General features: G+C 38.7%; 1 protein-coding gene across 1 annotated transcript in view; it reads right to left on the minus strand.

Annotated features, from left to right (window-relative positions):
• The window catches only part of DNAH5 (dynein axonemal heavy chain 5), a 188,125-nt gene that overhangs the window by 134,697 nt on the left and 36,014 nt on the right, over window positions 1-17,414 (minus strand). The window contains exons 18-30 of the mRNA XM_063299935.1: window positions 15,289-15,439; window positions 13,918-14,157; window positions 11,828-12,018; window positions 11,638-11,734; window positions 10,255-10,391; window positions 9,633-9,834; window positions 8,787-9,022; window positions 6,929-7,147; window positions 5,938-6,000; window positions 3,310-3,548; window positions 1,651-1,891; window positions 336-535; window positions 102-255 (exon numbers count right to left, since the gene is read on the minus strand). Coding sequence (XP_063156005.1) covers window positions 102-255; window positions 336-535; window positions 1,651-1,891; window positions 3,310-3,548; window positions 5,938-6,000; window positions 6,929-7,147; window positions 8,787-9,022; window positions 9,633-9,834; window positions 10,255-10,391; window positions 11,638-11,734; window positions 11,828-12,018; window positions 13,918-14,157; window positions 15,289-15,439 — 2,370 coding nt within the window. The remainder of the gene's footprint in view (window positions 1-101; window positions 256-335; window positions 536-1,650; window positions 1,892-3,309; window positions 3,549-5,937; window positions 6,001-6,928; window positions 7,148-8,786; window positions 9,023-9,632; window positions 9,835-10,254; window positions 10,392-11,637; window positions 11,735-11,827; window positions 12,019-13,917; window positions 14,158-15,288; window positions 15,440-17,414) is intronic.

Here is a 17,414-nt window from a genome sequence, read left to right on the forward strand (position 1 = left end):
GGCTATTGAGAGTTGTAGTTCAACAGCATCCAGATGCCACAGCTGAATGGGTTACCCTTAATACATCTGCAGATTCTGTAGAACAAAACAATGGTTCTTACCTTGGGAAGCTGTTTGGCAATATCTCCACCAACAAACACAGCTTCTAAATATATCCATAAATTCTGCACCATCATCCAGTTCTCAATAATATCAGTTGTGTTAGAAAGATACTGTACCCATTTTTGTATTTGAGCCTTGAATGGTGTGTTATATCTGCAATAATTGCATATGTTCAAAAATTAGTACATGGATCTCTACATTCAAAGAAAAAAGAGAGAAGTCTACCATATTACCTATTGCTCATCAGGGAGCCCAGAATCATCAAGCTGTCCTCCATACTTGCAATAATTTCAGAAGTGCTGTCTCCCCTCAAGAGAAGCTCCCCACGGGTTTTAAAGTTAGAAAAAGTAAACGTTTTGTTGTCCCATTCAGCAATCACTTGTTTGAGCTTTTGTTCAATGTCCCTCTCTTTCATTGCACTGATGCAGATGTCCTACCAAAATCAATCAAAAGGTTAGTGACAAAAACTAAATCCAGAATATTGGAACACCTTTCAACCAATAGGCCTCTAAGGTGCTATACTGTATGCATCATTTCAGAAAATAACCAAATGCTCAATGGCAGATACCTGGAAATTTCCAGGCTAAAGTTAAATGAATTGCTTCAATACAGAGGTATAAAAATTTAATAAAACATGGAGGATGATTCAGCCAGGAAAGCCCCACTTGCCATGATCCAAAACAAAATACTTTTCTACCCATGAATGTAATGCACAGTTTCCTAAGGGTGACAATCAGCTAACTCTTTCAGCAATACTGAATTCACGATCTGAATTTATGACAACTACAGACTGGTCCCAGAAAATAGTCTAACACTTCCTGGTCAGTTGCAGTGCTGAAATTTATTCAGGTTGCAAGCCTGACCCAGACACCCATGCATTGTATGGAAATCCCAGATGCATTCCTGGAGCAAAGCCAGCACAAAGGCAGCACCTGATAAATAATACTGTTAGTGTTCTGCAAACACAGTTATCAATTACCAGTTGAACTTGTTCTGCATCTGGAGGCTTGGGAAGTCCTTCTCACTTAATTAAATGTGGTAATATATAGCTGTCAGCCCCAAGTCCTCCACTGTGTCACAGCAGTATGTTACTATATCAAGACTGGATTCTTATCCTGAGCCAAGGCAAAGATGCTGAATTTTCAGACCCATGATCAAGATAGATTTGGCTATTTCTCAGAGCAGGAAGCAACACCTGGTCAACCTTGTTGAAATTTAATAGGGTTGGGCTGGGTTAGTATTTGGATGAGAGATCACCAAAGTCACTAGGGCTATAAGAAAGCCTGGGATGTTTAAAAAATATCCCAAGAGATGGCAGTGGCAAATGACTTCCATACCATTGCCATGTCACCAGAGTTGAGCTTGACTTGAAGACTTTACTCATATAAAAAAGTAATGTCTCAAATGCAGCAATAATAGATTTGCTATCTTCAGTTGATCCATACAGAGTATTTTGAGTGAGATACCTTGTGTTCTTTGGGAATAAAATAGACTATATAGGTAGATCCATTTCAATATTAAGGATGTGAGCACATCATTTTCTACTACCTCTATCTCTTCTTTGTATTTCAGCAAAGGTGCTTCCATAATGTTTCTCAGTTTGAAAGTTTCATTTTCAACATCAAAACTATGGACAGTGAGATCAGTGATGCGTTTCCAGTGACGTGCCATCATGGCTTTATTGGACATCAACTCAAGCAAAGGACAACATTCATTGAACTCATCAATTGTTTTCTTAAGATCCAGAAATGCTTGCCATTCCTTCAAAGCTCGAGGTAGCTTACGGCACCTACATGTACACATACAATGGACACAACACATTCAAAATAATTGTAACATTCCACTAGAAAATATTTGAAAACAACCATAATCTTAAGAATATTTATTAAAAGTCCCACAAAATTCAAAGTAATTTTCTTCCCAGGTAGGTGTGTACAGAATTGTAATCCTGTATACTTCTATCAGCACTATTTAGTGTTTACAAGGCAATATATAATTTCTTTTTAAACCTTTAAAATCCATTAATGTAGATTAGCAAGGGAATGGCAATGTCTGACCCTGCAGAGGTGGTTCACTGACTTTCTGCCAATGGTAAATTATGCAAGTTGCAATCCAGTGTCTGAAGGGCCACATATTCCCACCCTACCTGGAAAAATAAGAGCCATATTTTAAGGAATATTTTAATTTTAAGCCATATTTAAAGGAATTGTCTAATAATGTGCTGGGTTTACATCTTATATTAAGCAGTACTTTTTAAACTGTGGTTTGTTGAATGGCCCAGTACACACATAACTTGTTTAAAAAGCCACAGTGGCTAAATCTATGCCCCAAGTTAAGCAAAAACCAAACAAATAGCGGTATCCATGGAGGGAATCAAAATCAGTAAGATGGCAGACAGCCACAAGGCAAGCCCCACCCCTTTTGAACATGCATGCAACATCATGCACATACAAAAATGGCAGGACTTGTATCATCACGCTCTGTCCACCATCTTGCCAATTTTGATATCCACCCCACACACAGCGCTGCATACAAACCACATTATGGCTTAGCTGGATGTGCAAAACCATACAGCAAGCACCTATTAACATCAATTAACATGACTCAGAAAGTGTTAAAGCACCATTTCTATTAACTATACCCACATTTAATGCAACATTTTAGAGAAACCCCAATTCTGTACACACTTACCTCAGAAGAAAATAGCCACCATAAAGTAGCCAAGGAAGACTGTATTAATCACAGATTTCTCCTCCATCTTCATGTTTCAATTTTTGCTTGCATGAGCAACACAAGTACCCATTAAATACTACAGAATATTCAGTAATAAAATAAACAAAATCAAGCTTATTTCCATACCATTGTTGTTTTAAAAAATGTTCCATTATTGGTGCATTTATTTGCATGGCATATGTATTGCTCAATAGAGGAAGGGTCATAACATAGTGGCATTTATTAGAAATGCAGACAAATTAATCTGGAACACCAGCATAAAGAAATAAAATGAAATCAATTAACATTGCACCAAGCACCAACAAGTAAATGGGACTCAATTTTCTTTCTACTGGTCCTTTGGAGGCCTGCTTTAAGCAGTGTATTGTTAGCACGAACCTGAAAGAAATAGATTTTTCCCTCCACCTACCCTTGGTAATAGATCACAGTAGCTGAGTTGAATACAGACATAGTACAGTTCCTATGTTTTCTCACCTGTTCTGAAACTCAAGAAGTTCATTATTAATCTTCTCAATGTTTACATCTGACCAGAGGATATCATAGTACCCATTCACTGTATCAATGACGTTGTTGTACAGGCCATAAAGCTTCTGCAACAAGTTCAGCTGCTTCTTTATCTCAAGAAGCTGAGGGTACTGAGTGACAGGCAAACCGAAAAGCTCTTCACCACCTGTGTAGGTGATGTATTTCCGAAAAAGGTTGTCAAATCGGTTCTAGGGTGTAGAATAAAAGTTTGAGTGTACTTACAACATTCAAAGCCACAAGCAATCACATAAATAGCCACCTTGAGTAGTTTTAATTTTCCAAAAACAGAAGAGTCAGGACAAATGAAGAGCTCGAGAGATAACAGCCAAATATGAAGTTCATTGTAGTTCATTCTGTACTGTAGAGCCTCTGAATTCCCACTTGTAGATGAGAATTTTCAAGAATAAACTGAAACAAAAAAGCCAATCCAGCTACCAAAAATCTTGACACCCCTATCCTGAAAGCTGGTACTCATAAACATAGAACGACAATACGCTCTACATGGGACTTCCCTTGAAGACTATCTGGAAGCCTCAGTTGGTTCAAAATGTAGCCACGTGAACAGTGATGAGTGCTTCAAGATCAGCACACATAACACCCCTACTGCGCGAGCTGCATTGGTTGCCAGTATGGTTCCGGGTCCAATTCAAGGTGTTGGTTACCACCTTTAAAGCCCTACACGGCACAGGTCCAGGTTACCTAAGGGACCGTCTTACCCCCATTACATCAGCCCATCTCACCCAATCGTGCAGAGAGGACATGTTGCAGACCCCGTCTGCAAGAGAATTCCATCTGGCGGGGTCCAGGAGGTGGGCCTTCTCTGCAACAGCCCCCGCCCTTTGGAACACCCTTCCCCCAGAAGTAAGGTTAGCCCCCTCCCTCCTGGACTTCAGAAAACAGCTGAAGATCTGGTTTTGCTGCCTTGCCTGGAATAGGGAGGGGAAGAGCCATTCTTGGGGCTGGCTGATTCCCTAGTTCTGCAGGCACCAGTTTTATGCCCTTATGGTTTGAATTAGATCCGCCACGGCTTGGATTTTATTACATTTTATTCTGATTGATTAATGGCTGTATTTATGATTTTATGGAATTTTAATTGTTTTTATTGTGAACTGCCCAGGGTCCCCCATCTGGGGGAGATGGGCAGTGATAAAAATTTGATAAATAAATAAATATACTGAAACAGGTTATCGCTGGCCACAGATGACAGTTGGCCAAAACTGTCTCTGCAAATTCCATTTTTGGATCTTACCATGTATTCTCGTTACCGCATCTGGATATATGCAGCAAGATGTAATATGGGTTCAGAATATAATTACATGCATTAAAAAGGCAGCCGTGTGTGCGTACAATTCGGTCTCCTTGAAAAAGGTAAGAGAATCTATCTAATCTTCTGGGCATAGATTTGAGGTTTCCATTTCCAGCAGATCCATGGAAGGGAGAATACTAACATCAACAAAGTTCGCTAGTAATTTTTTTTTTTTTTTGCTCAAAAAGAAAAATCCAACATATATTTGAAAACATACAAAGAGACAAATGACCCTGCCTTCCTTTAAAAGTAAAACTGCCCCCAATGCTTGGGAGCAGGCACTGCTTCGTTCTTGCAGAGTTCTCTGGAATAACTGTGGAGCTGTGGTCACCTGGTCACTCTGGAAAGTACTGTAGAGAAGCAGCAGCCTCTGGGAACCCCCCCCCCCAGTTCTAGGAGTGTGCAGAGCATTTTCATTGTTAAAGGAAGGGGGAACAGTAGGCACCGCAAAGACCTAATTCATTTTCTAAACTCCAATCACCTTCTGTTCCTAATGCACTGGAGGGGGAGGGGGACAAATATAGATGTCACAGCTGAAGTCTGCCCTGCAAATTAGGCATTAAAAGAGATCAAATTTACAAAGAGCTAGACATCTCTAGTATTTATAGTAGTGATGCAGACACCATTTAATTCAATTATTTACAGAAATCAGCAGCAGCTATAAAAATCAAGCCCGTTTGTTCCTGGTTGTTCTTCCAGCCTTCTCCCGGCTGGGTCACTTCTATCAAGAACAGAAATTGATGTTGAGTAAGGTCAACCAAATTACACAATGCCAATGCCAATATAGACATTTACAGAGAACAAGCACTTGTAGCATCTGCACATATCTTCAGCACAAGCACTTTGGTCACTATAGAAACAGAAGGCTGAATTGGTATGATCTAACAGGGCTCTTTGACTATTGCGAGATTCACTTTTGCTACACAATTTTCTCTTGCTAGGTCAGAAACTAGTTTAGTAACACATCAGGGTGATGCTATCTTGCAGCATTTCATTAAGCACTGTCTCTGGATACTAGCCTTCTTCAATCTGATACAGTCTAAGGCAGTGTTTCTCAACCTTGGCAGCTTTCAGATGTGTGGACTTCAACTCCCAGAATTCCCCAGGCAGCCATGCTGGGGTTGAAGTCCACACATCTAAAAGCTGCCAAGTTTGAGAAACACTGGACTAAGGCATCCTAGTTGGGGGACTGTTGAAGGTGAGGTCCAGTGCAAGGGTATCAGTCTGGGAAGGCTACTTTATATTAATAAGCAAAATGGTAGGGAAAATACCTGGAAAATTATAAGCCTGTCACTAGCTTCTTGAGGTTCAAGTCCATCCACCATGGGACCATTCTGGAAGAGGAACAGGTTGAAACATTAATAAAAAGCACTTAAAAGTCTAAGTCTTTCAAGAGGATATACCATCTTTCATTTTAGACTGTTCATTCCCTCATCTCCAAAATGGTTACATCATTAAGGTTATGATAATTAAAGTTGTACTTCCCTTTGCATGGAGTGAAACATTCAGTGTTTATGTACTGTAGCTTAAAATCGAACTGTTCATACTGGGAAATCTCATCACCATGGAGTGTTTCATACATTTAAAATGAAGTGAAACTGCAATTCCGTATCACTCAGTGATACAAATACAGCCCTTTTCAAAGAGTTAGTTCACTTATTCAGCTACGCATCAGCCAAGTGTAGAATGCTATAGATGCTTATGTGAAACAAGTTCTACCTTAAAGTTATCATGTCATCTTAATCCTTTCTAAAGTTTTAATGTTTCTTTGAAAATTCAGATATGGGAAAAATTTACTACATGTAACATTGTAACTCTGGAATTCCTTCTCAATAGGGAAATTTCCAGACCTTGACTTGGAGATAAAAACATATTTCTCTGCAAGTATTTGTTAGATTTGTCAGATAACTGATGCTATTTCTAGGATATACTTTTCCATCTTAAATAAATATATGTGTTTAGAGTTAGCTACTTTAGAGTTGTTTTTAACCAACTAAGGGGAAAGCACCTATAGATCAGACAAGCGTGACTTCCTTTTTCTAAAAATCTACAAACTAGTTCCCTGTATTTAAAAAAAAAACTACAGTGGAATGCAAGCTAATACTACCTTATTTCTGCTAGGTTTTTTTTTTCATGTTACCTTGAGCTAACCAAGAGTAAAGCCAATTTTTAATTTTAATTTAATTTTAACATTCAACTTATTTTCAGATAAAAGACACAAGGTTAAAAATTATATTTTCCCAATGTAGTGTAGTATTGTACCTTGTCATAATCCAAGTAGTACTGATTACAGTCTTCAACAAATACTTCCACTGTGCTGATTAGCTCGCCTCTGAATTTGGGCTGCAAAGCTACTAATTCATTCTGCACTTCATTTCCTCGGACCAACAATTTCTCCCAGGTATAGCGCAAAGTGTCTACCTTTTCCATCTGCTCCTTTGCCACCAGTAACTCATACTTGTTTAACATTGCATAAGATTCCTGCCAAGACAACAGTTATCTTTCATTATTACAGTTTATACATGGTATACATAATCAAACACAGATTTGGGAATTCAAGATCAAAATATCAGCAGAGATCCTACTAAAGATGAGAATGGAGTTAGTGCAAAACCCATCTTAAAAGTCAACAATATGGAGCTTTAAACTAACACTTATACCAGAGACAGTCCACCATTCTTAGTTCATTTTCATACCACTAAGAATGAAATGAATGTCTAGGTTTTTGTGTTTGAGATCGGGCATATTTACAGCTACAGTGTCCCAACACAGAGATTTCCCAACAAGTATGTTTTATTTATCCACAAATTAGGCACATTTAAACACACACACACAAACACACTTGTTATATATACGTAAGATTGCTATATCTTTAAATGAAAAGCAGAAAAACTTTGCCATTGGTAGAAACTGAATTAAGATAGAAATCAAAGTCTTGTGTTTAAGAAAATTGCTGCTTTTTACAAACAAATCTGACATTATTTTTCAACAAAGCACCACCACAAACAGAAAAACAGAAAGGTTTAATATGCCCTTACGTATTTCTAACAGCTAAGTCAATATCAATAACAACTGGCATCTTGTGCTAACCCTGAGTAACACAAATAATTTCTTTTCGCCATGTTCTGTACTATTAGTTGAAGCAACAATAAATGTCAGAGAAACATATAATAAGGGATGGGATCATGGGGAACTTTGAAAAGTGAAAATCTTGTTCATTCTTCAGAAAATTAAAGGTGGCACAGCATCTTTTTTATCACTAAAGCACTACTATGACTAAGGTTGGTCATCTTCCTACATTTTCCTGTATCTCTGGCCTGCAGAACATGTGGCCCACCAAACAGCCTTTTGCGGCCCGCCAGCACTTTTTGAAAAATAACCAATCCACTGCCACCAAACATCACAGCTGCCAGGAAGGATCCACTACCGTGGTTTTTGCAGCCACTTCCACCCCAAAAGAAACGCTTTCAAGCTGCTGAACAGCTGATCGGTGCGCCATCTATCCCTTTGTGGCCCACAATTACTTTTAATTTAATATTTTAATTTTAATTTTAATCTGGTGCTTTCCTCTCCAGAAGTTGTGCAGGCCTGCTCTATCTCATGAAAAAGTGTTACGTGATAGAAAAAAGTCTTGATGGGCAGGGGAAGCCAATACTTATGGGCCATTTTCCCTCAATTTTGATGAACTTATTTCTTCTGTACTCTTCTTGTCTTGTAAAAATCGTTGGTTGATTTTTCATACTTTATCATTGGAACCATAAGGCAGAAAGTCAGTCAGACAGAGAAAAGCAAAATAAATTTCATTCCCTCTTGAATGGGAGAAAGAATTAAGAAATTAAATCTGTAAGGTGAGGTACTACACAATCAAGGAAGAAGCAGAAAAGAAAAGATACCAAAGCTGCAGAAAGCAGAAAAGGAGATTTGCTTGGTGTGAAAACAAGGATGCAATTGATAGGAGGATTTTGAAAACATTAGTCTGAGTAGACTTCTCCACTGCATGAACCTTGCCTCCCTATCTGGGAAAGGAATTTGCCTTCTTTCATCAAACTAGCAGAAGACAGAGTTCAATGCCAGATGGCAGGACGAGTAATCGGCCCCAGTTGTTTCCCTTTCCAGTTACCTCGATTGGTCCCACTTGGAAGTCTATGGGGATTTGTTGCTCTCGGATCTCTTTCAGGGCAGCCATAGCTATTCTTATGTCATCCAGGTCTTTAATCTGACGGTTCAGTTTCTTGCTGATTTCCTCTACAAAGGAGAAGATGTTTTCCATGTCTGTCCTGTATTTCTTGTTACAGTGACGTCCTAATGCAACCATCCAAGCTTTGGTTTCAGTTGTAAGGGCCAACTTTAAATCCACTATGGAAAGAGATTGAGAGGCTTCAGATGGGAACAGCTTGTTTCAGAAGTATTACTACATCCCATATTACATCTGCCATTCCCTCTTCCATGTATTTGGTGACGAGACACAAAACAGTAATACTTCTTCATACATGTCAAGAGAAGCAGCAAAAGGTGAGAGATTTACAGCTTTATTTCTATGTAGAAATACATTCCACTGAGTCCAAAGGGGCTTACTTCTAGATAAACCATTTGGTGGCAGGTAAATGCATTTAACATTTTTGGGAAAGGTGAGAGTTACACGCTCTGGGGAATGATGTAAAGTAGGATTGTCCACACTGCAGACTTCGACTAGGCTAGCATATTCTTTTTCTCAACATGTTGGTGGAAGAGTTTGGTAGTTTTTCTTTTCTTGTTAACTAGGTCAGACTTATTTGAAGTGTAATCTAGACTTGTTATGTGTTTTTTGCTTCAGAATGGCAAAGCAAAGGATAGGTTTATGCTCTGGTATCTCAGATTATCCAACACTTATTTTAAGACTGCAGCCTTAATGTTGCTTTAAAAAACATTCTCAAACTGAAAGAAGCTAAATAAAATTTACTGCCAGCTAAACATTAAATTGCCATACCGGTATATAGTGCAACAGTTCCCACACATATATATTCAGGTTCTGAGTTAATTTTTAATTCTAAGTCTCGGTAATAAAGGATTTGGGATTCAAATTCAGAGAGCAAAGGGCTTCCTTTGACGAAATTCTCAATGGTGTCTTCCTTCTCTCTCTGCCAGATATGATGGTAACATTTGAAACGCTCCAAAGCTGAAACAACGTCCTGAAACATCAATAAGAACCAATATAAGGAAATTGTATACAAACAGCTCCACTGCTACAGCCTATTTTAATATATATTGCTCCATGCAGTAATGACCCATGAATTCTGGCATTAAGGGCTTTCAATCATATCTGGGGAATCAGAGAGTAGTTTGTATCATTGCTGCCAAAATCAGACTTGGTCCTTCTATAGCTGTAAACCTTCTTTTGCTACTTTATTTTTGGCAACCCTCCTAGACTAACCCATTTTGTTCTACTGAAATTCTTTGCTTTTTCTCTAAGTTTCTGCTGCCACCCCCTAGCCTTCTTCTCTCCACCACCGTCACTTTGTTCTTTCTCTTCTTCTCTTCCCTGCTCCATGACCACTCCTCACTTGGACAATTCCTGTACTCCAACTTCCATTCTGTATATTTTTGCTCACCCTTTTGGTAGAATTGATACTTGTACTAAGAACAGACATCAGTTTAATTATTTCCTTGTTCTCTGAAATAGCTTTGTAGTAGTTCTTTTTTTGGATAAGAGAAGGCAAAATCACAGAGGCAGTATCAGAAGCCGTGTCTAGAAAACAAAGCAAAAAAAGGAACTCCATATGAAAAGGCCAAAACTGTAACGTTTTTCTAAATCATGCCTGTGATAGTTCAGGAGTATGTGGTTTCTTTGGGGCTGAGATGGCACTTTGCCTTTAGGTGGCAAGAAAAGGGTGATACTCCAAAAGGTATGCTGGGCCACAATAAAGACTGAATTGGATTCATAATTTGTATAATTCAAGGCGAAATCTCTAGGTCAAGCTCTAGATGACTTCATGGGCAGGAACAGGCATCTGTTTGATAGTTGCTTGGATTTGCTCCAAGGTGGACTCTGGTCTTGAGGCAGGTCCCATGTAGGTATCTGAAACTGTCTAGCTTGGTTATCTGTGAAAAGTTTGACCGTTTTACTTCTGATGAAGTTGACAGGGTTCTTGGAACTACTAACTCAGCCACTTGCATATTAGACCCTGTCTCGCTTGGCTGACTAAGGCTTCTTAGAGGTCATCTATGGGCTATACCCAAGGTATTTATGGGTCATATGAAGTCCTGGAGTCTCAGGTTGTACACCTTAGCTATAATTGTGCTTTGATGTGTCCTTTCGAAAAACTCAAATGCAATGAAATTGTCACTTAGTACAGTGGATTGGTAGTGAGTGAAATAAAGGCTCCAGATTGCTTTTGTGAGAGTGAATTGAGTTTCTGCAAGTGACTAGCATGTTGCAACCCCCTTAGGCTTTAAGTAGCTTCATGGAGCAAGTTGGGGAAAAAAAAGCATGCCACATATCTAGAGTTTATTGTATTATGGAAGGTTGGTCTACATCTTCAGAATTCCAAGAGGGAAAGGTGGACATTCCCTCTTGAGTAGACTAAGTTACTGTATGTAACCAAACACTCAATACACCTTCTAAATCACTTTTACTTGAGAACTTCCATTGCTAACTTTGAGTGATCCTTTTATGCATGAAAATAAGGTTTTGTGTTGCCAGCTCTCTTGTCTTACCACTTATCTTGACAGTCAGTCTCTTTCCTCTTCTTTTTATTCTGAGGGCTAACTCAATCCATCAATCTAGACTGCTGGCATCCATACACAGACTACTAATGGGATGAGCGTATCTTTCCCACATTCTATATATATGGGCTTAAACCATGTTATTATCTCCATATTGTTTAATGATTAATTGTTGCATCAGTGAAATGCCACATAGCAGTTAAAAGACTTTGCATTTAAATCTTAGGAACGTCAGGAACCATAGACAAATACTAAAGTCAATATATTACCATGGATGTTTCCAACTTCAGTGTCTTTCATTTCAGTCTCAGAATCGCTGCCTTCTTCATTTTGTAAAGCAAGCATTTTGCGTTCTAGCAACTTTTTCTGTGCAGAATTGGAAAAAAAAAACTCAGACTGCAATAGCTAAAACTGAAAACTGTTCATCAGTAGACCTCTTTGAAGCACACAGACACATACCTTTGATAATCTCTCCTTACTCCACTGACCAACTCCTTTCATGGTGCTTACAATACAATCCACAGCTTTGTTGAGTGTTTGCTGAATTTCATCAAGGGTTGGCATTATAGCAAAATTTGGAATAGAAAGGATAATACCAGCTTTAAAGATGGGTGCAGCATTTTGCTTCCGCTTTGAGGTATTCTCACTATCTATATGGAAATGAGAAACACAATCCTTATTAATCCACTTAGATATCAGTGAGAAACAAAATAAAATCCACATCTTCCAAACAGCCAGCAGTTAGCTAATTCATCAAGCCTTGTAATTAGGATACACTGGGAAAACAATAAAAGACCAACTGATTTTGTAATATTTAAGTGTTTTAATAGGAAGACCCTGATACACTGGCTTGGTTCATTGTGCTAGATTTAAAAGATAACTTCCTTGAAAATGTTAATACAATGAAGCATAAGATACTGGGGGCACAGGTAATATACACCATGTGAACCATGCTGGTCATACAGTCATAAAAAGACCGATTTATTGATGAACCTTGTGTTCTCTAGAGATTGCATACACCTGTGCTGCACATGAAATATTCAGATTCTCTTCTGCTGTAAATATTTTAAGATGTGCTTTCATTGCGACAAACAAGAGGCTAACTTGCTTTGAACTTTCAGCATTTTGTCTGATATAGTGGGTTGGATTTAGATCAATAATTCTATTCACATAGGGACACCTCCCATTCATATGAAGCATTAGAACAGAAGCCAAGAGAGACAAAATAAGGAAGCAAACAGGTGGTATTTAGCCTACATTTTATTCCTCCTAAGTCCATTTCATGCTGCTGTGCAGATTCAACCAGTCTTCCAGAAGTATGCAAGGAAAAAGAGTTATCTCAAACTTTGTCTCTCCAATTCTTTTTACCAGCAAAAGCAGAAGTCTGCTGTAATAATTATTTTGTCCAGAAACCATTTGGCTTTCTGTGTGCCCTGCCTCTAAATCTGGCCAAGCAAATCTACAACTCGGGAACATTCCTAGACTCACAGCTCCTACTGGATTCACAGGTGGAGGTCAGGGCCAAGGAGGCCTCTGCCCAGCCGCAAACCTACCTGGAGCAAGGCCTCTGGTGATGGTGACTCATGTCCTCACCATTAGGCTAGATTATTGCAAATGCTTTACAAGGGATTACTTTTGAAAACACGTACAAAATCAAGCAGCCTACATGCTAGCATGTGAGAGCCATATAATTCTGTGAGGAGTGCATAGGCTTCACATAGGTTTCTGGGCAAAATTCAAAGTGCTGGTTTTCACTTATATATCCTTACATGGCTTGGCTCCCAGGTGTGCTGAAGACTGTTCTTTGCAATGATTGATTGCAATGTCTATGCTTCAATAACACATTGAGCAATGAGCACAAATACAATTTAATCTATGACATGTCATGTCTGCTTAAACTGTAATATTGTTTTCAATGCAGATAAACCTTATTTGAGAATAATACACAGGAACAAATCTCACTGCATTTCATCAACAAGCTATTTTCAGAATGTTGTTGTATTTTAAATTGACTGTCAACACAGATATGTTCCCATTATTGGTAGACCAATGTTCAGGAAGCACAAAACTAGAGATGCAATGCGCTACCATTTTCATCATAGCAAATTATTACAGCAGTCCCACAGAGATATGACATGTGCATTACAGAACCTGAGTTGTTCTGATTAGTTAACTCTAGTTTGTGGATAAGACTCCACATAGTTTATGTGGAGAAACAGACTAATCAGTAGGGGTGCTATAAAGATGTAGTTCCTTCACACCACCCTCCTTCCTTCACACCACATTCCTAATTCCTTCACACCACACTCACAACTGTATTCTCCATGCTAAATACATAGCTTCTTCACAACAATCACATTATAATTATAATGCACATCACTATTTTGGGGAGGGGGGAAAGCATATACTGGCATATAGTGCCTTTAACAAATGTTCTTATCCAAAAGACACATCGCTTTTAGCCAATAAAATATTTTCAGTGACACTTGGGGTTTTTAGTACCCCCTCCTCCTTTTTGCTGAAAAGAGTCAAGGGAAGACAGTAATTACCTAAAAAACTGATCGTAGAAGCGGCATGAATTTGCTTGCGTATGGCCTCCAGAGTGTTACGAGTAACTTTCAGAAGAGCATCAATGTTGCGATGACTGAAATGAGAAAGTAGTTCCTGAGCTTCTTCTTCCAGCATCTCCATTTCTTTCTTTTTTTTCTTGGTTAAAGGAGAAGACAATCCTAGTGAAATCTGACTAGCAGTTTGTGAGGATGCTAAGATGTCCAATGGCCCTTCTTCTTCTATAGATGGGAATAACAACTGAATTAGATCAGCAAACTTCTGATCAACCAATAAATGAATCATCAGTACTATTTGTAGATACATGCAACCTTATGCAATTCTGTATTTTTTATGGCTTTAGGGAAATACGATGACAATGAGCATTGAATTACAAAGGGAGGGTGTAGGAATAGGAATTGGTTGATTCTACTACTGTCATCATCTCCATCATTTTACAATAACATGGTTAGCAACAATGGTGTGATCCAACATCCCTCACCTTTTTCTCCACAACATGAGCATTTCAGTATTAGCGTGTGTTTTCTAATAATACTTTAGACTGACCAATTTAGCAGCTTGACTAATAACTTAGTGACCAAAACCTGCATATTGTCAGCCCTTCAAGGTAGTCCAGACAAAAAGCACAAACTAGGAATACTAACACTACCTTTATTGTAAGGCTACAATAACAGAATCTTGCAAGTCTGAAAGCACTTCTCCCCTCCTTTACTTTTACTTCCCAGAAAACTAGGGAGTGTGCCTTCTGACCCCTTCCATGCCCCTTTTCCTTCAGTGGGCTGAGATACCCTTTGCATGAGGGTTGTCTAGGCTGCAGCAATTCCTTCTGTCTCCCAAGGTCATTCCCACATACCATTACACATATATCCAGGATTCTTGTGCTGTGTATTGGTTTGACTCAAATTTATTGAATTAAAATAGAAAAGCTATAAATGTTTATTACATGAGATGCCCTTTCTCACAAACTACTGTTCGGAAAGTTTTGCACTTACTGTTCAGATGTTTCTCACATCACCTAAGCATTTCATACCCAAAATGTTTCTAGTATTACCACTGTAAAGATATGCTGGTATGAGCATAAAAAAATGCCTGAACTTCAGAGTGTTCTATCTAGAATCTTGCTCCTCTTCTTATTCTTTAAATAACTTATAGAAATGGGGAAAATGTTCCCACTGGCTCAACTTGCATTATCTGTGTGGGTATATAGAACTGATTATGTTGTTGAAATAGATGATTTCATTCATTTATCTTATTTCGTTTACTTATTTACTAACTTACAAGCCACTGATATTTTAATGAGGAGCACAAACAAGTAATACAGTGCTAGTTTACACATGGTAGAATGCCCTTACCTTCTGTTCTGCTTCCACTCAGAAACCTCTCACCCCCATCCCCCTTGTTCTGCACATCCAGGTCTAGCAACATGTTGATAAGCTCATTAGTTGCTTCTTCTGCTAATGAACTTTTGAGATGCAGTGTGTATATTCCTTTAGTACAGAGCTCCTGAAAATAAAAATGTGAAGCATTAGGTAAGTTTCACTCTAGTTTAGCAATGCTAGCAATAGGATATACCTAAGAACTCAGATCACTTCAACGTTCTCCCATACTGCATACACACAGAAGAAGAGAAAAGTTCCACAGCCATGAGAAACATGAATTAAAGCCACTGAAGAACTCCCAGCCAAATACTAAACGTGCCTGATTCTAATGAGTTTCCAAGCCCAGACAAGGCAAGCCAGCTACTCCCACCTGCTGGGACTATGAGAAATATAGTTGTTCCTGACTCAAGAGCAGGTTCCTCCATTTGTATTATGAATATCAAGCTGGTAACTGCTGACAGAAAAGAGAATCTGCTATCAACTGACATTTCCATATTTTTAAAAAACAAATGGAGCCCAATTCCAAAGAAAGGAGAATAAATCTTTCCCCAAATCTGAACATTTTAAGACACACAGAAGAATTACTGAGACAAAATAAATGGACCAAAACATATCCTGAGAAGAATGTTGTGCTACCTACAGTACATAATATCAATAGTGTCAGATATTATCAGCTAGAGCAAGTGGGGGTAAATCTCTTATAGTTTCTTCATTAGAAAGTCTCATCATAGTTACAAATGGTCAACTCATATGCACCATGCAGCCCTCAGAGGCCGTGCCTGCAGCCCACTGCTATTATTAGCAGGAAACAGAACTTCAGTCACTGGGAAGAGTCAAGATTAATCTCTCCTGGGTGCCTATGGTTCTGCAGAAGACAAGAAACTGTTTTGTGCAAGAGAGGTAGGAGGAATGCCTGAACTGCATGGGTGTATGTAATAGAATAGGTGCAACTGGTGGTATATTTCTGCAGAAGATCAGGCAGATATTTTCATGGCTCCACACCCATGGAGGCAAGTGCACACAGTGTACTAAGCTCTAGTGTGATTTGTTTAGTTTTGGCTTCATGAATCCTGTGTGAATCCAGCACTGTGGTTTGCAAACCAAGATTTATTTATGCTGTAGTGATTCATATGAAGGCAGTCACTATAGCTTATTCAGTAAAACATGGTTAAAACAAGTCAGCCCCAAAATACTGGTTCTTCACTTTTGACTTGTTTTGATTGCTACTAATGGAATAGAGGTTAATGAATTGCTGCTAACCTAATAGAGGTTAATGCAAGAGATGGACTTTCCTAAAGCAGGAAAGTTTGCCATTTGTTTGCCAAGCCTCATTCAGCCATCTTTGAAGCAAGGTGTAAATACCTATAGATTTACCCAAGTATTCCCCTGAATAGATGTTCTGCCCAGCAGTCCCATAGGAATACATTTTTTAGGCTTTGGGTAGAGTAGTATAATATTTGCGATTTCTGTGTTTTAATGTTGGCTCGATTCTTGTTTCATTCCTCCTTTTTCAGATGTAAGCTATCTTAGAAGATGTTTGGCCCCTCAAAGGTTCTTATACAGTATATTGAGAGAGAGAGTGAGTGCAAGCACTTATCTTGATGTACAACCCAGACAAAGAGAAACATTTTCCAAAAGATTTGATTCATTTTTGTTACAACCATGTGGTGGTATCCACTGAACAGAGAGAGCAAATTGGCAGTCATTTCCACAAGGGGCCATTGCTGATTCTTTGTGCAGAGTAACCAACAGTTGTTTCTCTTCAGAGTTTACTTTCTAATTCACATCCATGTTCCACACCCACACATTCTGATACATGAATGGCTATGTTTCATTCTTTTCTCTTCAGAGATATTTGGTTTTTATTCTCTTTCTTTCATTGTAATCTCTTTCCCATCTCAGTCAGCCGGTATACACCTGGGTTCACATACCACACTAACCCATATTGCATGTTTGACTGGTTTGGTTTAACTTGTGTGAACCCAGCCACAGTGCCTTATTTAACAAATCATAGTTAAAACGAAGTATGATTTAGAATGATATAGCAATCCAACCTGGATATATTTCCCTGTCCTCCATTCTTCCCAGCAATTTTTTAG

This window comes from Candoia aspera, chromosome 3 (genome assembly GCF_035149785.1).
Source record: "Candoia aspera isolate rCanAsp1 chromosome 3, rCanAsp1.hap2, whole genome shotgun sequence".
In the NCBI taxonomy this organism is placed as follows: domain Eukaryota; kingdom Metazoa; phylum Chordata; class Lepidosauria; order Squamata; family Boidae; genus Candoia; species Candoia aspera.